Source organism: Nomascus leucogenys, chromosome 17 (genome assembly GCF_006542625.1).
Source record: "Nomascus leucogenys isolate Asia chromosome 17, Asia_NLE_v1, whole genome shotgun sequence".
NCBI classification, from domain to species: domain Eukaryota; kingdom Metazoa; phylum Chordata; class Mammalia; order Primates; family Hylobatidae; genus Nomascus; species Nomascus leucogenys.
In genome coordinates this window covers 12,500,627-12,523,565 of record NC_044397.1, presented here as the reverse complement: position 1 = coordinate 12,523,565, position 22,939 = coordinate 12,500,627, and the positions used below count along the sequence as shown (strand labels likewise).

Here is a 22,939-nt window from a genome sequence, read left to right as displayed (position 1 = left end):
TACAAACCTTCTCCCTTGTGCCCCTTCCCAGGTATGTGTGTGAGCGTGTGTGTGTGTAGATGTGTCAAAGGCGAAGAGAAAAGGAGAATGAAAGCAAAAGAGAGCAAGCATACACATCCCTTTCTTATTGATAATTAGATTTTCTCTTGAGATTGGATAGATTCTTGGAATAATTCTTTTCCTGTCTGTATGCAAAGATCCCATGTTATTAATACCAATACGAAAAGCCTGAAAGTCACAGCCAGAAAAAAATTCACAGTGTAGACGACTGTGTACATCACAGACAAGTCAGTATCACAAAACCCAATTTTCATAATGTCCTAATGCAGTATCCTAATGCAATTCACTGATTTCAATGGAATATTAAACTCTAGTACGTTCTTCCCCAACCTCGCCTGCGTTAGCTTGCACTCCCTCTTCCCCCCAGCTGCCAGTAGCTTGCTCCTCCCTGTCCCTCCAGGTAAATCTTTTGAAGATTGTCTGGCCTTCCGCTCCTTGCCATAGCAAAACCACTGAGAGGAAGCTGCCAGTGGTTCTGCTACCGATGTCAGCAGCATGTCTGCTCCCTAAAGCAGGAAGTAGAGAAGGAGACAGGGTAAGTCTAAATCAACAGTCATGCTTTGCACTTCTGATAGCATTAAGTTTGAGCTAAATAAGACATTACTTTAAAAACCTCAAATATCCACAAGATTGGACTTGCCAACTAATTAAGATTTGGAGTTCAAAATAAATGCACCCACACCTCTCTCCACGGAACTATGTGACATGGAGTTGATTAGGATGGAAAGGATGTTCTAGGAATAAGTGCAACCTAGGAAGCTGAAGACTGAGAGTGTTTTCGTTTTGTTATCTGCAGAGCTTTTGACTTTGTATATTTGTGAGAAATGATGGCCAAGTTTTTATTCTGTTTTTAATCAGTTATCTAGAATGAAAACTGACTTTTCTTTGTTCAATGGTATGTAGACACATTGAGTGTGACATTGGTCAAGGTTGGTTGTTAGCAATATCACATACATGCATACTCAAGCTGACTTAAGATAGTCTTTTTTTTTTTTTTTGGTTTCTGATAATGGTGCAAAGTTTTCTTGGTTGACATGATCTCTTTACTTGGGGATCCTTTCTTCTATGTCTGATTGTTGTTTAATTCACCTTTCCTTTTTATGAACCAGGCTTGTTGATCCAGTTGGCAATTTTTGTTTTCCTTCTTTTTAACTACAGCCAAGTCTCCGTTGTCCAGGGTAATGGATAGCCTCATGCTTAATGAAGCAGTAGTGGATAAGCAAAAATGAACCATTTGCGTTTCAAATTTTTAAAAGTGCAAAATCACATAGAAATGGTTTCTGGTCACACCTTTGTGAAGGATGGTGGGAGGGTGAGTTAGAAGCACCTGAAGAATCAAGGTGAGCCAGCAAAAGACACAGATTTACTGTAAGTGATTCTATGTGGATAACCCACGCAGGAATAATGGAGATGTGGCTGCAGTTCTCTCCTGAATGCTTTGCTTTGTTTTAAAGTGTGAGATTCCCCCCTGCCTTTTTTTGGAATGAATAATTGAATGGTTTTATTTTAGAACTTAAACAACTTTGCTCCGGTTATTCCTACTGTCAAGATGAGCCACATCTGCTGAATTTCGTTTTTGAAACTTTTCTCCAGTTTACTTTTTTTCTATCCAGTTCCTGTTTGCTTCTCTTTATTTGCTAAATGACAGCTGGCATGGAAAGAAAAAGCCATATTATGGCAGTATACAGACAAAATTACATTTTGTAGTTTCTCTTTTGTTATTTACTGTAAATAATAATATCTCCTTTTTACCTTCAATGTAAATATAAAGTTATTTGGGAATTTAGAAGTATTTACAAAATAACCAGTGCATAATAACTATATTTTTTCTCTGAATTATAAATCAAATATTATTTATTGTTTACAAAGTTATGTATTAAGGGAAATGGAAACAAACTGTGCACTTGAAGAATTTCAATATCCAAAGAGACAATTGACAAATCTACTTTTAGTGGAAATTTTAAAAACAATAAACAATAAATTAATTTACTTAGGAAAATAGTATTATAGAATTAATTAGTGGCAAATGTTGATTAGTAGAAGAAACATTATTATCTGTGGCTGTGGTTGTCCTTTCATATGCTGGTTCCACCCTTACAAGGTTTAGTTCATAGTAAATTGTGCCAGATGTGGACAGATGTTCCAGTTGCCACAATAGTATTAAAGTGACTGACTAGAGTCAACTATGCCATGGATTTAAAAAGAAGAAACCTTCCCTCTATTTCAGTGCTAAGAGGTGGTGGCCGCATTTTGGCAGAACAGGTAATCAGATGTACAGCAATGGTATTGACAGAAAACAACAAATTCTGCATATTTTTCCACTCATAAGTTGATGAAGAGATTATCTTGCCAAAGGAAGATGGTAGACAATTTTTCACTTCCTAATTCCCCAAATTTCTTTGCCAATATTCACCAAATTTCAGTATTTTGGGTATTACCTTAAAGATCTGTGCATTTCTGTCTTCTCTCCCAATATTTGGTTGAAATTCTTCTTGACATCATTGTACATTTTCCTTGGATAAATACATTTTAATATAAAATTTTATGTCATAAGTTTGATATGAGTTATATATTTAAATACATTTAAATAAATGTATGCCATGAAAATGTATGAATTATATGTATGTTTCACCTAAAATCCTTTGTATTTTTCCAGTAATAAATGAGTTCCACTTTGTGAAGTGTTGATTTGTAACAACATGAGGACTCCAGTTCCTTAGGCTGGGGTACTTTCTCTTCTTTTATGCCCTCTAATTAAATGAGAAATGTAGAGAGATGGAACTTTGTTGTGTCTAATATGCAAGCCTATAATCTAATAAAATTTAATTTGAGACTTTTAAACTGAGATTGGTGACGCTGATAAAATTATCTAATTAGAAGATCACCAAAGCATATCTAATCCAAGAAACCGACATTCAGTGTGACTGATTAAGGTTCTTAGGACATCTCCTGAGATATCTCTGATAACATATATACTTCTTGCTCTATCTGGAACATGGATGAGCTTTAAGTGTACGCAATGCAAGTTCTACCCATTAGTTTCTAGCAGCCTTGAAGGTAAGTATCAGACAGTTTAGTATTGCCAATAGAATCTTGGAAGCTATGTTTAGCCAGGATGCATTTAGAAAGCTTACTAGCCTTTCTGTACTGATCCTTTCTATGACAGCAAACCCATTGTAAAATTTTCCCTGTTCCTCCAGCAGATTAACCCATAATATCTTTTAAGAACTTTAGATTTTTTAAATTCCTTTTAATTTAAACCAAATCTGCTTAATAGAAAGTAAGCAGTTTTCATGAGGATTCTAACTTTTTTTCTTCCAGAACTTGAAGAATCCAGACAGAAATGCCCACCATGCTGGTATAAATTTGCTAATATGTGTTTGATTTGGGACTGTTGTAAACCATGGTTAAAGGTGAAACACCTTGTCAACCTGGTTGTAATGGACCCATTTGTTGACCTGGCCATCACTATCTGCATTGTCTTAAATACACTCTTCATGGCTATGGAGCACTATCCCATGACGGAGCAGTTCAGCAGTGTACTGTCTGTTGGAAACCTGGTAAGCCTCACTGAGAGTTTCTCTTCCACTTGAAAGAGTTTATAATTGCCTTAGTGAATATTGTTCTCAAATTAAATGTCAACTAATTGGCCATGTATACCTTGACATCAAATGTTTAGCATCCCTTTTAAATAACAAAAAAATGTTGCTACCATAGTGCAAAAGAGTCAAAGAATTTATGTACAATTTGATTAGAATTAAATTTAAATTGCTTATTTATTAGAAGATGATTCTGAATTGTCCTCCAAGGACCATTGATCTATAACAAAATTCTGACATATTTTTAAGATACTTAGAATAGGTTCTTTAGGACATGTCTGCATTTACTAAACAAATGATAAAATATGCCCAAGTCAGATAATTTTGAAATATGACTTGTAAGTACTTGAAGATGGACTATGTAGGGAGGGAGCATCATCTTGGGGATTATTATTTTTTGTTTTGTTTCTTCTACAGTCTTAGCAATATTAAATTTAGAAATTATTTATATAATTTTGTTAAAATATATATTAGCATTCACTGGATACATATTGATATTATAATATAGTATAGTATAGTGATAGATATTAGAGTGGTCTTGTACAGAGAGACAAAATGAAGAAAATCATGCAAAAAAGTATATTTATACAAGTATAAAATGCTTATTAAGTTCCCAACTTGATAAATGAACATATAAGCAGGTTATATAGAGATGGTAAATAATATGGTCTAAAGTATAACATGCAATATTTTTAGGCTCTGAAGTAACCACTGTATTTTTGAATTATATTTCAGGTAGGACTTAACTGAATTAAATGATAAAGTTGGCATATGTTGGCCTCTTATTTTGTATCAGATATTGGACTAAATGGTTTACATTAAATCTCTCTCTCTGGATTCCCACAAAATCAGTCTTAAGATATTTACTATAAATTGTCTGTATTTTGCAGTTGGGAAACTGTATCCATGAGAAATTAACAGAGAAGTGGAAGGTCTGAATGCTGTATCAGTCTCTGAAAGCTATTTCAGAGACTATCGTAAGCTATGGGCAAAGATCACAGAAGCTTAGCGTAGGAAAGGATAATAATATTACCTAATTCAAATTTAGAGCTATGTAAGAATCTCTTCAACATTATTTCTAAAAAAAAGCGGGTTGGTGGGGTGGCAATTGAAACAAGAAAGCCTTTGGAGGTAATATGTTATGATCCAAATTGAATGAGCTTCAGCAAAAATAAAGGGAATTCATTACCTCACTTTACTGAAGCCCATTTGGAACTAGTTCTAGGTTCTAACCTGGCTAGACTCAGGTTCTCAGCCAGCATCGCTGGGAATTAGCTTGTTATCTCTCTTCTTCCCAATATGTGACCTTCCTCTCTGGCTGGACATTTTCCTACTATTGCCAAGGTTCTATCAACTTTTTTTCTACTAATGTAGCTCCATTTACAGAAAGTTTGTGCCTCCTAACTAGTAGCTTTAATTAAGGCCCACAAATTCAATATCATTGACCTGGTTGGAGTTACATGGCCATTTCTAAACCAGTCAGTTACCCTAGCTCTTGGTTTTAATGCCGTATTTGCCTAAATCAGAATCATATCTTATCACTGGAGGCAGAGTAAATGAGTGAAATTATGAAGACAATAATTAGGATACCATTACCAGAAGGAGGATGGATTCTAGAAAGAAATAAACAATAAACAGACAACTCAAGCTGGGACTGGTCTTATATGTTAAGGAATGTAGGATCTGTATCTGAGGTGAATTATGGAATAGTAGAAAATCCATAGGCAGGATACACATTCTTCTCAAATGCCTGTGGGACATTCCCTAGGATAAGTTATAGGTTAGGTCATAAAACACACCTCAATAAACTTAAAAAAATTAAAATAATACAGAATATTTTTCTGATAAAAAATAAAATGAAATTAGAAACCAACAACCAGTCAATGTGGAAAATCACAAATATTTGGAAATTAAACAACTTACTGTTAAATAACCAATGAGTCAATAAGATATCATGAGAGAAATTAGAAAATACTTTAGGATGACTGAAAATCAAAACAAACCAAACTGAAATTAATGAGGGCGGCTAAAACAATATTTAAAGACAAATTTATACTTTAAATGTCTATGGTAAAATAGAAGATTCCCCAAATTGCTAATTTAAGCTCCTCTTTAAGAGACTAGATAAAGAACAGCAAATTAAACCTGAAGTTAACAGAAAAGACAAATATTAAAGAAGAGAAAAACAACAGTGAAAAATCAATAAACCCAAAAGTTATTTCTTTGAAAAAATCGACAGAATTGACAAATCTTTAGCTAGGCTAACCAAGAAAAAAAGAAGAAAGACACAAATTATTAGAAGTAGGAATGAAGAGAGGATATCACCATGGATCTTTTAGAAGTAAAAAAGGAGCATAAGGAATAGAATAAAATTAAACGCCACCAAAACTAGATAACCTAGGTGAAATTGAAAAATTCCTAGGAAGTAACAAACTCCTGAAACTGACTCAAGAAGTAATATACTATCTCAATATACTTATAACAAGTAAAAATTGAATTCACAATTAAAAAAAAAATTCCCTCCAAAAAAGCCTGAGCCCAGATAGTATCACTGGTGAATTTTGCCAAATGTTCAATGGAGCATTAACATCAACCCTTAACAAACTGTTCCAACACATAGAAGAGAAGGAAATACTTCTCACCTCACTTTATGAAGCTAGAATTACCCTGCTATTAATGCCAGACAAAAATATTACAAGAAAAGAACACAGACACAAATACAGACCAGCCATATCCCATATGAACATAGGCACAACAATCCTCAACAAAATACTAGAGGCCAAATCACATAACATATTTTGATTTTTGGATTATGTACTCTGAATAAGTGAAATTTATCCCAGTGATGCAAGGCTGGACCAACATAAAAAATTAATGTAATATATCATATTAATTTTAAAAACTATGCAATCATCTCTATAGATGCTGTAATCACGTGGAAAAAGCCAAAGTGTTTCATGATAAAAACACTCAGCAAACTTAAAATAGAAAAGAACTTCAGCCTGATAAACACCATCTCAAAAGACCCCACACCTATCATCATCCTTAATAGTTACTTTAGATGCTTTTACCTTCAGGTCAAGAAGAAGGCAAGGATGCTTGCTCTTGCTACTTCTTTTCAATATTGTACTGAAAGTTCTAACCAGAGAAATGAGACAAGAAAAAGAAATTAATGGCATCTACGTTGGAACACAAGAAGTAAATTCTGTTAACGAATGCATAATCTTGTATTTAGAAAATCCTATAAACTACACACACACACGCACACACACAACTGTTAGAACTAATAAATAAGATTGCAGAATACAAGATCAATATACAAAACTCAATTATATTTCTAAACACTACTAATGAACAATCGGAAAACAAAATTAGGAAAATTCTATTTATAATAACATCAAAAAGAATAAGATACTTAGGAATAAATTTAATAAAATAAGTGTGAGATGTACACTCAAAGCTATAAAACATTGCTGAAAGAAATTAAAGAACTACTAAATAAATGAAAACACATTTTATATTCATAGTTTGGGAGAAAATATTGTTAAGATGGCAATACTCACCAAATTAATCTACAAATTTAATGCAATCCATATCAAAATCCCAGCTACCTATTTGGCAGAAAGTGACAAATTGACTATAAATTTATATGAAAATGCAAGAGACGATATACCACACAATCTTAACTAGAAAAAAAATAACGTTGGAGAACTCAAACTTCCAAATTTTAAAACTTACTACAAAGCAAAAGTAAGCAAGATAGTTTGGTACTGGCATAAAGATAGCTATATACATCAATGGAATCAAATTGAAATTCCAACAGTAAGTCTTCACATTTATGTTAAATTAATTTTCAACAAGACTACTAGACAATTTTATTAAGGAAAGAAGCTTTTTCAACAAATGGTGCTTGGACAAGTGAATATCCACATATGAGAGAATGGAATTGAACCCTTACTTAATAACATATATAAAAATTAAGATACGTCATAGGCCTAAATGTAGAGCTAAAACTATGAACTGTTAGAAGAAAATTTAGAAGTAAATCTTCATGACCTATTATTAAGCAATGATTTCTTAGATATGACACCAAAAGCACAAACAATAACAATAAGGAAAAAAAGGTTCATTGGCCTTTATCAAAATTAGAAACTTTCATGCTGCAAACAATATCATCAAGTAAAAAGACAACTTAAAGAATGGAAGAAGACATTTGCAACCCAGATATCTGATCATGATTTATATCTAATATATATAAAGGATTCTTATAACTCCACAACAAGTAAAATAGATAACTCACTAAAAATGATCAAAATATTTGAATAGACATATTGAAAAAGAAGATAGACAAAAGGCCAGTAAGCAAATAAAAGATGGTCAGCATCACTGGCTAATTTTAGGGGAAAGGCAAATCAAAACTAAAATGAGATACCACTTCACACACACTAAGATGGCTATAATCAGAAAGAAAGCCAATACCATTTTTTGGCAAGGATGTGGAGAAATTGGAATGGTTATACTTTACTTTGAGAATATAAAATGATGCAGTCACTTTGGATAATAATTTAGCTGTTCCCCAAAAAGTTTAGGTAGAGTTACCATATGACCTGGCAGTTTTACTAATCTCTTCAGATATATAAGAGAATTACAAACATATTTCCACATGAATGCTTATAGAATATTATTCATAATACTAAAAATCAAAAAGAATTCAAATGTCTATCACCTGATGAATGGATAAACAATATCCATCCAATAAAATGTTATTCATCCATAAAAAAGAATGAAGTATTGCTACAATCTACAACATGAATAAACCTTGAAAACATTATATTAAGTGAACAAAGCCAATCACAAAAGGTTACATAGCATATTGCTACATTTATATGAAATGTTCAAAACAGGCAAATCCATAGAAACAGAAAGTAGATGAGTGGTTGCCAGGCAGCAGGGATTAGGGTAAATGGGAGCAACAACTAACTAATGGGTATGCAGCTTCTTTTTAAGGCGATTAAAATGTTCTAAAATTCAATAATGGTGATGATTGTACAAGTCTGTGAATATATTACAAGCCACTAAATTGCATACTAATATTTCATAGTATGCATGTATCACTATTTTTTCTTCCAATCACCTATTGATGGATGTTCAAGTTGATTCCAGATACTTTACCCCCATGTTGCAGTAAATGTTCTTGTATATATCACCTTTCATAATGCTGTATTAACTTCTAGAAGATAGATTTCCAGGATTGCAGTATTCCCAATATTAAACATATTCATGTCACATAAAAATTAGATGATATGCAAAGAAATAGGAAAATGTGACTCATAGTTAATAGATTAAAGCAGTACATAGAAATAGATCTGGACATGAGCAAATTGTTAGAATAAACATAAAAAGACTTTGGAGGCGCTATTGTAAATATGTTGAGCAATTTAAACGAAAAAAGTGGTCATAAGGAATAAACAGAGAACATGAGCAGAAAAAAATGAGAACTATAAAAGGAATAATTTAGACATTTTATAATTGAAAAGTACACATTCTAATATGAAAAATTCACTGGATGTGTTTAAAAGAAAATTGCAGATGTCAGAAGAAATAGTTGTTAACTCAAAGCACACTAATAGAAATTATCAATTTGAACACTAGAGAATTGAAAGGAAAAATGAACTGAGTCTAACTATAATATGGGATAATATCAAGTAGTCTAAATATTTATATAATAGAATCAGAAGGAGAAAATACAGAGAATGGAACAGAGCAAATATTTGAAGAAACAATGGCCAAAAATTTCCCAAAGTTGGTGAAAAATATTAACTTACAGACCTTAATATTACCTTATAAAATGTTGGTGAACATCAACAGGATAAACATAAAGTAAACCATACTTAGGCATATATTAGTCATGCTGCTGAAGACAACAACAATAACAAAAAGCTTTGGAAACAACCGGAAGAAAAATAGTTACTATATACATGAGACTAATGTCTTACCAGAAATAATTCAGGCCAGAAGAAAGTGGCCAGATAAAATAAAGAAGTAAAAGCCCATCATTCTACAGAAAGTGAAACTATCCATCAGAAATTAAAATGAAATAAAGAATTTTAAGGTAAACAAAAACCTAAAAAAGCTGTTACCATCAGAACTACACTACAAGAAATGTTAATGGAAGTTCTTCAGGCCGAATGGGAAAAATACCAGATGGAAATTTGGTTCTGGGAATGATGGTCACTAGATATGAATAAATGTGGGTAAATACGAAAGACTATCTTTTTTTTCCTTAATTTTTTTCACATTTATTTTAGGTTCAGGGGTATATATACAGGTTTGTTGCGTAAATAAATTGTAAATCACAGGGGTTTGGCATACAGATTATTTCATCATCCAGGTAATAAGCATAGTACCCTATAGGTAGTTCTTCGATCCTCATCCTTCTCCCACCCTCCATCCTCAAGTGTCTGTTGTTCCCTTCTTTGTGTTCCTATGAACTCAATGTTTAGTTCCCACTTATAAGTGAGAACATGCAGTATTTGGTTTTCTGTTGCTGTGGTAAATTTTTTAAAAAGACAACTGATTGTTTAAAGTGGGGATTTATAACATAGGTAAGTGTAAAATATATGAAAAGAGTTGAACTTTTTTTTTTTTTTTTCTTTTTTGAGACAGAGTCTCACTCTGTCGCCCAGGCTGGAGTGCAGTGGTGCAATCGAGGCTCACTGCAAGCTCCACCTCCCCAGTTCACGCCATTCTCCTGTCTCAGCCTCCCGAGTAGCTGGGACTACAGGCACCAGCCACCACGCCTGGCTAATTTTTTTGCATTTTTAGTAGAGACGGGGTTTCATCATGTTGGCCAGGATGGTCTCGATCTCCTGACCTTGTGATCCGCCCATCTCAGCCTCCCAAAGTGCTGGGATTACAGGCACGAGCCACCGCGCCCAGCCAGAACATTTTATATAAAGTGTTACAATATTAATTCTACATAGAAAATTACAAGAAAGTATCCCTCATGAACACAGAAGCAAAAAATCATTAGCAAAATATTATCAATAAAATCCAACAATAGAGAAAAAAGTAATAAATACTTCTTAAACACTTGGGGATTATCTCAGAAAAGTAAGATTCCTTTAACATTTGAAAAATGATCAATTAATTGGCCATATTACCTCTAAAAGAGTAAAGGAAAGCCTAAGATCATCTCAATAGATGCAGAAAAGGATCTGACAAAACAGTCATTTGTGAGAAAAACTGTCAGTAAAATAGGAATAGAAAGTAGCTTTCTCAAGTTGTTAAGGACATTTCAGAAAACCCTACAACTAGGCGGGTGTGGAGGCTCATGCCTGTAATCCCAGTATTTTGTGAGGCTGAGGCAGTGGATCACCTGAGGTCAGGAGTTTGAGACCAGCCTGGCCAACATAGTGAAACCCTGTCTGTACTAAAAATACAAAAAATTAGCTGGGCATGGTGGCAGGCGCCTGCAATCCCAGCTATTAGGGAGGCTGAGGCAGGAGAATTGCTTGAACCCGGAAGGCGGAGGTTGCAGTGAGCCGAGATCAAGCCACTGCACTCCACACTTCAGCCTGGGCAACAAGAGTGAAACTCTGTCTCAAAAAAAAAAAAAAAAAAGAAAAGAAAAAGAAAGAAAACCCTACACCTAATATTTTACTTATCAGTGAAATGTTGAGGTAGTGAATTCTTGCCCCTTAGTAAAATTGAGTGCTTTCCCCTTAAAATAGACAAATATGTCTATTTTTACCATTTTTTATTTAACCTTGCACTGGAAGTTTTATCAACTGAACTAAAGGAAAAAAAAAACACAAATAACATGCATAAATATTGAAATGTGGTAGAAGTATCTATTTCATCAATATTGTAGACAATCCTGATAAATCTTTAAAACAGTGATTAGAAATAAACAATGATATTAAATATTTTATTTACCATAATATCAAAAAACACGAACAATATAGTAATAAATTTAACAAATCATTTCAAAACACCTATACTAAAAACCTCAAAACATGGCTGAGAATAATTACAGAAGATTTAAACAAAGGGAAATATATATGCCATGTTCATGCAATGGAAGACTCAGTATTATTAAGAACTTAATTCTACCCAAATGTATCTATCAATTCAACCCAATCCCAGTAAAAATGTCACAGATTTTCTTTGTAGAAATTGATGAACTGACTTTCTATGCAAATACACAGTACTTAAAATTGCCAAAACAATACTGATAAAAGAGTAATGAGAACATTAGCATACCTGACTTCAAGGCTTGTTATAAAGCTGTACTAATCAAGAATCTACAGTATTGGCATAAACAAAGATATCAATGGAACATAATGCTGAGTTCATAAATAGATCCAAACATATGTCCATGGATTTTTTGAAATAAACACTACAGAAAGGAAATAGAAGAAAGGAAGTGTTTTCAACAAAATATCAGGAACACGTAAATAAATGTACGGAAAATAAATGAACCTCCACTTCAATCTTATGCCACATGTCAGAATCAATATGGATTGTAGACTAGGCATAAAAGCTAAAACAATAAAACATCTGAAATAAAACACAGGAGAACATCTTTGAGACCTTGGGGTAGGCAAAAATTTCTTGGAAAAGAGACAAAAAGTGCTATCTATTATTTAGATGTCCATGAAATTTCAAACAATGGAGTCCTACTCAACAAAAAAGAAAAAAGTCTAGTAATATACACATGGGTGAATTTCAGTTTGAAGTATTCAAGAGATATTTGGAAAAGTCACTAAGACTGTCAGATCTCTGAGGTAGCCACCTAGGTAGAGAGAGATTCCATTTACTGAGTTAGCAAATATCAGAAGAGAAGCAAAACTGTGGAGAAAAAGCGGTAAGGTGAATTTTGGACCCGTTGAATTTGAGATGCCTGGGAGACAGTCTTTCAAATGTAGGTATTGAATAGGCAGGTGGGTATGTATTTCTAGAGACTAGGAGGTATGCTTGAACAGAAAAATAGATTTTGAAATATGAACTATTATAAAAATGTAACTTATTATAAAAAGAAAATTAAAGAGGGGTCTAGACAGCGAGAGTTCTGAATAAATCCAATATCAAATGATTTGTTAGAGGAAGAAAATCAGGTGAGTAGCATCCAGGGAGGTGTGGATCACAGAAGCTAAAGACAGAAAATATTTCAATGAATAAGGAACAGAAAACAATGCCCAAAACTTCTAAAAGGGCAAGCAAGCAAGATAATTGGTTTAAAAAAATTCGTTTGGATTTATTGGTGATGTCGGTCTTGTTGGTGAAGTTTGTTAAAGCCATTTGGTGGGTTGTGGAGTAAGGTGAAGAAATGCAACTGGCAAGTGTAGACAAGTATGCAATCTTCGAAAGAAATCTGGCCATAAGGAAAGGATAGATGGTGGCAGCTGGAAGGAGAAATAGAGTGCATGCAGAGTTTCTCTGATGACAGTGGTGATATATATTTTTGTTTGTTTGTTTGTTTGTTTTTGAGACGAAGTCTTGATCTTTTGCCCAGGCTGGAGTGCAGTGGCGCTGTCTCGGCTCACTGCAAGTTCCACCTTACGGGTTGACGCCATTCTCCTGCCTCAGCCTCCAGAGTAGCTGGGACTACGGGCGCCGGCCACCGCGCCCGGCTAATTTTTTGTATTTTTAGTAGAGACGTGGTTTCACCATGTTAGCCAGGATGGTCTCGATCTCCTGACCTCGTGATCCGCCCCCCTCAGCCTCCCAAAGTGCTGGGATTACAGGCGTGAGCCACCGCGCCCGGCCGACAGTGGTGATATTTTTAAGGGAGAGGACTCGGTAACTGTTACTTTCTATAAAGAAACAGGAAGTAGCCAGTAGTAGAAAGGTTGGTTAATTGAGAATGAATTCCTTGCAAAGTCCAGAGGAAAACACATAACACAATTTGAGAGATTAGCTCAAAACAGGGGCACTTCTTTCATTTTAACAAGAAGAGAAAGGCAAAGCACAGTTATGGATGTAAGTAGTCTAGTAGATAAAGGGAAACACGAAGTTAAGGCTGGCTACCTTTCATCACCTCTAAGACGCTGAGGTACTGAGACTGTACTTCTCAGAAGGGAAGGCCTAAGGAAAAATGGCTGAGGTTATGTGCAGAAGAGAAAGTTTGAAATAGTTGTAGATAATAGAAATGGAAAAAGGAAAATACTGCTTCCCTTTCGCCAGCAAAAGGAAATTTTTTAAGAGTTCTTACTATCTGTAGAGTTAGCCGTGAGCATGTTTATTGCAGCTTACATGACATCTCCTTAGCACCAGTCTCATCTGCAGGGCCAAGGGAGGGGATCAATCCATTTGGCTTGGTGATGGAAGCCCTCACTGCTAGGTAATCATTTGGTAAGTTTTTGGAGGGCTAGAAAGATCAGAGACAGAGCCAAACAGTTGATCACAATGAGTCAGTTGCACCTTTCATATGAAAATAATATTAATTTTATTGACTTAATCCATGTACTCTTTATCATTTGATAAACATTATATATAGTGAACAATTATTGATTTGAATACAAAGCATTTGTGGATACCAAATTGTTGGACCTAAACCAATTTTTTAAAATCATAATTTAATTTATATTTCTTTGGAGTAAATTAAGTTGCTCAATAATTATTCGTGTTTCAAGACTATTTGCTCTTATAATGAAATACACTTCTCATTTAGGTCTTCACGGGGATCTTCACAGCAGAAATGTTTCTCAAGATAATTGCCATGGATCCATATTATTACTTTCAAGAAGGCTGGAATATTTTTGATGGTTTTATTGTGAGCCTTAGTTTAATGGAACTTGGTTTGGCAAATGTGGAAGGATTGTCAGTTCTCCGATCATTCCGGCTGGTAAATTAACTGGGAGTGTTCATAAGATGTACTTTGTAATTAATTAGTCTTCATTCTCATCTAGTAAAAATGGCAAGATTTCCCATCATTATAATATTATTCGAATACACTTCTAAAACAAATTGGATTGCCAATTTGTTTGGCAGACCAGATGGTAGTTTCTTCTTCATCATAGCTTTAATAAAGTTCACTTAAACGAATAGTCTACACTTCTCTTCTTAGTTATTGAATGGAAGGCTAATAGAAAGGAGGAAAAATGGAGTCACAGATAAACTCGAATCACAATTAAACAACACCATAGTCAACTCTCAGTTATCTGAGGTTTTCATAACTGCATACAAAGCTTCCTTGGGACCTAGGATGAGCTCCCCTTTCTGCCAGGAACTAAGGAATTATGGAATTGTTCATTGCTCACCTTGTCCCTGTAGAGGAAAGACTTAAGACACGGGACAGTGTGCAAGGGAGAAGGATAAGCAACAGAGCTCCCCATATGACTGCTGCCACATCAGAAAATCACCAAATCCACTCTTTGAGAGAGTTAACTGTACTATATTTTGTTAATTTTAAAGAAGGTATCTTTCTTTGACCTTTTATAAAAACTGTTGGATTTTAAAATTCAGAGATAAAATATCACTTGACACATTTCCAGTGAAAGTTTGATATGTTTTATTATACTATTACTTTGAGGTGGCTCTAGCTTTAGTGATTTATTTTCAAATAACAGAGGCCGTACATGGTTACTAAGGACATATTCCTGTAGATAATTTACCTTACTAGTGATTAGGCTGAAGACTTTTTCATGAAATCTGTTTACAATTTCCCTTTCTGCTTTCAATGTTCAAATTTGAATTGTAATCCTTAGAACTGTATTTCCTTCCCTAATCCTCAAAGATAGTTATGAATCTAATTTGAAACTAGAAGGGTGCAAAAAACGGAACAAAAATTTAAAATGATAAAACAAATAATATGGGCAAGAACTTAAAAAATATATTTAGTAAACCTTCATGATAATGTGATGCAGTTAAGGGAAATAGGAAGCACAGTATCATTAGGCTCTTACTTAGTGTTTCAGGCTCTTTCTCAAATTATTCTGTGGAATAAATTAAATGCTTTGGTGCATGTATTTACTCCTTTGGGTCGCTTCGATGCCATTAAATAATGCGCTACTCTCAGCTTGACATTTACTGAAGCATCAGAAATAAAATGCTGCTGCTGTTTAACCATAAATAGTACTTCAGTGAACTCTAAAGCTAATACAACCAATATGTTAAAAACAATGAGACAGACATGTACACACTACACTGAATTAAGTCTTTGAAGACATAAAGGTTAAAAAGAAGCCTAGCGTTTTACTTAAGTTTAAGTACTTTTGTATTTGAATATAATATATGTTTAAAATATAGCCTAAAGTTACAGCAAGCTAAAGATATAGCTAGATTAAAACAATCTAAAGACAAATTAGTTCATTTCTGCTTCCACTTTATGTAATTTAAGTGTTGATATTATTTTCACTTGTGCATGTCAGCATATTTGAAGTACACTGAAAACTATATCTGCTTTGGCCTTTTAAAAATGAGAGTTTCTACTTCTCTGAAACTGGATCTCTGCTAATTAACCACCATTAATCTTAAATATCTTAATTCCTTAAGGAGAAACAAAAGTGTATATTACATATGCTTATGTAGGATACTTGAAAATTCGGTGTATCTTATTAAACTGCCAATTTAAAAACTGTATAATTTAATTATTTCATTTACAGTATGGACCATTTCGAAATGAAAAAAGAACCCTCTATGGTAGCAAGTCACTGCTATATTTGTTACTAATCGTTTGATAAATAAATAATTCATCACCGTATAATTGAGACAGTTACCTGTACATTTGCCCTGTTAATAAAATTACAGATTTTTTTAGAAATGCAGAGCATTAACACTGTTCTTGCTTTTATTTCTAGCTCCGAGTTTTCAAGTTGGCAAAATCTTGGCCAACTCTAAATATGCTGATAAAGATCATTGGCAATTCTGTGGGGGCTCTAGGAAACCTCACCTTGGTGTTGGCCATCATCGTCTTCATTTTTGCTGTGGTCGGCATGCAGCTCTTTGGTAAGAGCTACAAAGAATGTGTCTGCAAGATTTCCAATGATTGTGAGCTCCCACGCTGGCACATGCATGACTTCTTCCACTCCTTTCTGATCGTGTTCCGCGTGCTGTGTGGAGAGTGGATAGAGACCATGTGGGACTGTATGGAGGTCGCTGGCCAAACCATGTGCCTTACTGTCTTCATGATGGTCATGGTGATTGGAAATCTAGTGGTATGTAGCAAAAACATTTTCCTCATTTTCATTAAAAGATAATGTAATCATAAAAGGTGTGTTCAACTGAAGAATATTTTGTATTTTTTAAATCAAGGCCACTCCCTATTGTCTATTACTCATGACTGTAAGAGCCATGCATAGTTTAGACCATTGTAATCCACACAAACCCTTAAACTACCTTTTGAACCAAAGTTGTTCTTTCTGTCATTATCCTTCTTGCTACATGGAGAGAAACATTTCTGTTATTTATCTTTCAGTTCTTGTACTAAAGCATGGAAGTGTTACTTAGAACACTCATTTTATTTATAAGTACTAGCAATAACACCTGAAAACGTTTCAGATTTGATTTTCTACAAATTTAAAAATTAGCAACAATCTCAGTTTATTAGAAGCTCATGGGGTTTTTGGTGCCTAAAAGCTATAGTATAAGCAAGTAATATTGTCTCTAAAAACATTAATTGTCATTTCTGCATAAAATTAACCACCCCTAACACCATATATATTTAGGGTAGTTAGCTCTTCTTGTTGCATTGATCCCTTTTACCATTATGTAATGTCTTTCTTTGTCTTTTTTTAATCTTTGTTGGTTTAAAGTCTGTTTTATCAAAGACTAGGATTGCAAACCCTGCTTTTTTTTTTTTTCTTTCCATTTGCTTGGTAAATATTCCTCCATCCAGTTTTTTGTGCCTATGTGTGTCTTTGCATGTGAGATGGGTCACAGCACACAGATGAGTCTTGACTCTTTATCCAATTTGCCAGTCTATGTCTTTTAATTGGGGCATTTAGCCCATTTACATTTAAGGTTAATATTGTTATGTGTGAATTTGACCCTGTCATTATGATGCTAGCTGGTTATTTTGCTCATTAGTTGCTGCGGTTTCTTCATAATGTTGATGGTCTTAAAATTTGGTATGTTTTTGCAGTGGCTGGTACTGGTTTTTCCTTGCCATATTTAGTGCTTCCTTCAGGAGCTCTTGTAAGGCAGACCTGGTGGTGGCAAAATCTCTTGGCATTTGCTTGTCTGTAAATGATTTTATTTCTCCTTTGCTTATGAAGCTTAGTTTGGCTAGATATGAAATTCTAGGTTGATAATTCTTTTCTTTAATAATATTTAATATTGGCCCCCACTGTCTTCTGGCTTGTAGAGTTTCTGCCGAGAGATCTGCTGTTAGTCTGGTGGGCTTCCCTTTGTGGGTAACCCGACCTTTCTTTCTAGCTTCCATTAACATTTTTTTCCTCCATTTCAACCTTAGTGTATCTGACAATTATGTGTCTTGGGGTTGCTTTTCTCAAGGATCATCTTTTGGTGTTCTGTGTATTTCCTGAATTTGAATGTTGGCCTGTCTTGCTAGGTTGGGGAAGTTCTCCTGGTTATCCTGAAGAGTGTTTTCCAACTTGGTTCCATTCTCCCCGTCACTTTCAGGTACACCAATAAAACTTAGGTTTGGTCTTTTCACATAGTCCCATGTTTCTTGGAGACTTTGTTCATTCCTTTTCATTCTTTTTTCTCTAATCTTATCTTCATGCTTTACAAAAGTTAACTCAACATGGATTAAAGACTTAAATGTAAGACTTAAAACCATAAAAACCTTAGAAGAAAACCTAGGCAATTCCATTCAGGACATAGGCATGGACAAAGACTTCATGATTGAAACACCAAAAGCAATGGCAACAAAAGCCAAAATTGACAAATGGGATCTAATTAAACTAAAGAGCTTCCGCACAGCAAAAGAAACTTTCATCAGAGTGAACAGGCAACCTACAGAATGGGAGAAAATTTTTGCAATCTATCCATCTAATATCCAGAAGCTACAAGAAACTTAAACAAATTTACAAGAAAAACACAACCCCATCAAAAAGTGGGTGAAGAATATGAATAGACACTTCTCAAAAGAAGACATTTATGTGGCCAACAAACATATGAATAAAAGCTCATCATCACTGATCATTAGAGAAATGCAAATCAAAACAACAATGCGATACCATTTCACGCCAGTTAGAATGGCGATCATTAAAAAGTCAGTAAACCACAGATGCTGGAGAGGATGTGGAGAAATAGGAATGCTTTTACATTGTTGTTGGGAGTATAAACTAGTTCAACCATTGTGGAAAACAGTGTGGCAATTCCTCAAGGATCTAGAACCAGAAATACCATTTGACCCAGGAATCCCATAACTGGGTATATACCCAAAGGATTATAAATCATTCTGCTATAAAGATGCATGCACACGTATGCTTATTGCAGCACTATTCACAATAGCAAAGGTTTGGAACCAACCCAAATGCCCACCAATGATAGGCTGGATAAAGAAAATGTGGCATGTGCCATGAAATACACCATGAAATACTATGCATCCATAAAAAAGAATGAGTTCATGTCCTTTGCAGGGACATGGATGAAGCTGGAAACCATCATTCTCAGCAAACTAACACAGGAACAGAACACTAAACACTATATGTTCTCACTCATAAATGGGAGTTGAACAATGAGAACACATGGACACAGGGAGGGGAACATCACACACTGAGGCCTGTCGAGGGGTGGGGGGCTAGGGGAGGGAGAGCATTAGGAGAAAAACCTAATGTAGATTACAGGTTGATGGATGCAGCAAACCACCACGGCGAGTGTATATGTATGTAAAAATCTGCATGTTCTGCACATGTATCCCAGAACTTAAAGTATAATAATAATTAAAAAAAAATAACCATGCCCAACACCAGTGTCCTGAATCTTGAAGGCATGGAGAAGTTGGGAAGGCATGGGAAGATAAATATAACAAAGTGATATAACATGTACTCAAATAGAATTAAAAATAGGAAGTAACTAATATGTGTTCAAAAATATGAAAAAAAATGCCATATGTCAAGTTTACAAAATGGGAACCTTGCTTTACAATAGGAAGGTTGATCAGAGAAGTCTTTGTCAAAGAGTTTGGACCTAAAATATATTTAACTGAGATGTCAGATTTAGCCTGGTAGGAAGAAAGACCATCCCAAACAAGGAAACGATACCCAGTGACTGAGGGACACAAGGACAATAGACTCTGTGAGAAGTATCAGGCTCTTATGCTTTAAATATGAAGTAATTATACTGAGTTGCTTAATTAGAACCCAAACCAATGGAATAGAAAAATGACTACCATAACAAGTAATTTAATGTATATACTCTTGCCAGGCTCAGTGGCTCACGCCTGTAATCCCAGCATTTTGAGAGACTGAAGCGGGCAGTTCACTTGAGGACAGGAGTTCGAGACCAGCCTAGTCAACATGGCAAAACCCCATCTCTACTAGAAATACAAAAATTAGCCAGGCGTGATGATGCACACCTGTAATCTCAGCTACTTGGGAAGCTGAGGCATGAGAATTGCTTGAGCCTGGGAGGCAGAGGTTGCAGTGACCTGAGATTGTGCCATTGCATTCCAGCCTGGGTGAAAGAGTGAGACTCCATTGCAAAAAAAAAAAAAAAAAAAAGCATATACTCTTTAGACATGATTTCCTTTCATATAAAGGTAACCTTCAAGTCCCCAAAGATAGAGAAAGGGGAAGGGAAAAAGGCAAAGTATTATTTTATTTGTATTCATTGCCAAATTTCAGCCTCTTCCGCATTACTTTTGATAATTCTGATCTATTTTTAAAGTAACAAGAAACATAAACAGTGTACAATCTAGAATTATAAACAGTGGCTTAAAACAATAAACACTGATTACTTCACAGTTTCTGTGGGTCAGGATTTGGGGAATAAGTTAGCTGGGTGGTTCTGGTTTAGGGTCAATCATGAAGTTGCTGTCAAAATGTTAGCTGAGGTTACAGTTATCTTGACTGGGGCTGGAGGATCAGCTTCTAAGAAGGCTCAATCTCATGGTTATTGGAAGGAGGTTTCAGTTCCTTTTTGGCGGTTAGTTGAAGGTCTCAGTTTTTCCCTGCAGGACCTTTTCCATAGGACTGTTGAGTATCCTTATGATACGGCAGCTGGCTTCTTCCAGGGAAGGTGATGTAAGAGGAGAAAATCCTCTTTATGTTCTACTCTTGAAAGTCACTCTTCACCACTTCTGCCATATTGTATTCATTAGAAGCTAGTCACTAAGAAGAGCTCAAGCTACTATAATCCCCAAGACAACTTTAATATGTTTGCTTTCAGAAAAGTATAAGATCACATAGAACAGAAATTGTCACAGGGTTACACAGAGCAGAAACAAAGAAAAGATAATATAATTATGTTGTAGATTTGATTTCATTTTCTCTATATGTATATTTGGTATATGTTGGAAGAAGGAAAGAAAACGCAGAGAACAGAATCCTTTATGACAACAATGAATGATCAGACAGCAATGGGGAATTCAGAAAGAAAGTTTGGGACAAGACTGGGTAGAATTTAATTTATGAAAAGGCTGACTCTGCATAATAAAATGTATTTTCCTTTAGGCAATTCAAAGCTACAGATGATTTTTTATCGGGAAAGTGACAATGAGCCAGTGATATTTTTCAGAAATATATGTAGCAGGAGAATGCAGAATAGATTTAAAGAGGATGAAACTCAGCCCACCACATATTATCTATTAGTTTACTGAAATTAACATATCTCTCTAATGTATAATTGTGCAGAAAATTCAAGTTGAAAAGAGAATTTCAGGAAATATCAAGTACCTATACTTATGGTTGACATCAGTATTAATTTAGATCATGATGTATGCATAAAATGATATAGTTTATAAAATCATTTCCATCTACTGGTGTAAATTTAATTTTTGTTCTTTTAAGAGATAAAAATTAAAGGTTCTCCTTTCTTTTTAACTATCAGTTAAAATAACTTCTTTGTCTTGTGATAACCTGGATATGTTTCTGGAGTAGCTAAGGTAGTCATATATATCATGTTTATCACTATTAAGGAAATGTGCTTATATAACATTTGCTTAAGACTGAATGAACTTGATATACTCACTCCTTACTACAATTCTTCCTTCCTACTCTCACTGGAAAAAGGGGAAAGGTGTCCCAAAGACAAGATGGCATAACTTCCTCTTAACACACATGAACTATCAGATGGGGCTCCACCCAAATAGATGTAGTAGTCACAATAGATGGGACTGCCAGCCTAGTCTACAGACAAGACAGAGCTGGGACCAAAAACTACTGTTTCCCAGACCAGGATTTTTATGAGCCATTCTTAGTTTCCAGACATGATGGCAAGAGACCCATTATTGGTTGAAGATAGGCACTGCAGAAAAAGAATGTGACTTTCTGAAAACTGATAGTTCTAGAAGTAGAGAATACAACCTCCTCTCTCCCTAAGTGAAGGTGAGGCAATAGCACACAGGAGGGATGTGAAGGTTTTGGCTTCCTCTCACAAGTTGGGAATCAGGATGGAGAAACAATTAAAATATGTAATATATTTCAACCTTGAATTCAAAATGGAAATTATGGTAACATTTCCATTCCAAGAGGCTAATTTGAGACACAAGAAAGAGTTGATTTCATTTAGTGAGCTAGCACATTTGTGAAACAGGATTCAGGATTTCAGTCCCTGAGTGAGCTTGCTGAAATGTGTTTTCTTAAATTGTCGTGGATCACACCAAACACCTGTACCAGCTGTTATGCACATACCCTTCAGTAACAAAGGAAGTCTAGAAGAAGAGAATAACTTGACTCACACAAATATTTCTAGGGAAATAAAGTAAATAAAAAGATAGTGTTGTGGATGATAAGTTGGATAATAGTGACAGTGATAACAGCTAAACTTTCTCAAAAGTTCACTATGTGCCAGGAGCTGTGCTGAAAGCCACATGAATTCTGTTACTGAATCCTTACAACAACCTTGTAAGCTGGACACTAGAAAAATGATTACATTTATTTTATAGATGAGGAAACTGAGGCTCAGATTGGTTATGCTACTTAGTAGGTAACAGAAAATCGATTCTTACCTAGCACTTGAATTCTAAAATATGTGCTCCTCTATGTCAAGTAATCTGTAGAACTAAGATAAACATGCTGATGAAAGTTAGTGTCTAGTGGGTATTAATAAACACGGTTTCAACACTGAGTCACCACGTGTAGATTGGCTGCTTTAAAAAAAATAAAGACTTCAATGGATTTATGAGAAAGAAAAGTCATGTGTTCCAG

The 22,939-nt window shown here is 34.8% G+C and overlaps 1 protein-coding gene across 3 annotated transcripts in view; it reads left to right on the top strand.

Annotated features, from left to right (window-relative positions):
• Positions 1-22,939, top strand: part of SCN2A (sodium voltage-gated channel alpha subunit 2) — a 152,075-nt gene that overhangs the window by 88,068 nt on the left and 41,068 nt on the right. For all 3 annotated transcript variants that reach the window (XM_030797166.1, XM_030797165.1, XM_012496570.2), the window contains exons 14-16: positions 3,382-3,620; positions 14,335-14,508; positions 16,463-16,819. In XM_030797166.1, the coding sequence (XP_030653026.1) occupies positions 3,382-3,620; positions 14,335-14,508; positions 16,463-16,819 (770 nt within the window). The remainder of the gene's footprint in view (positions 1-3,381; positions 3,621-14,334; positions 14,509-16,462; positions 16,820-22,939) is intronic.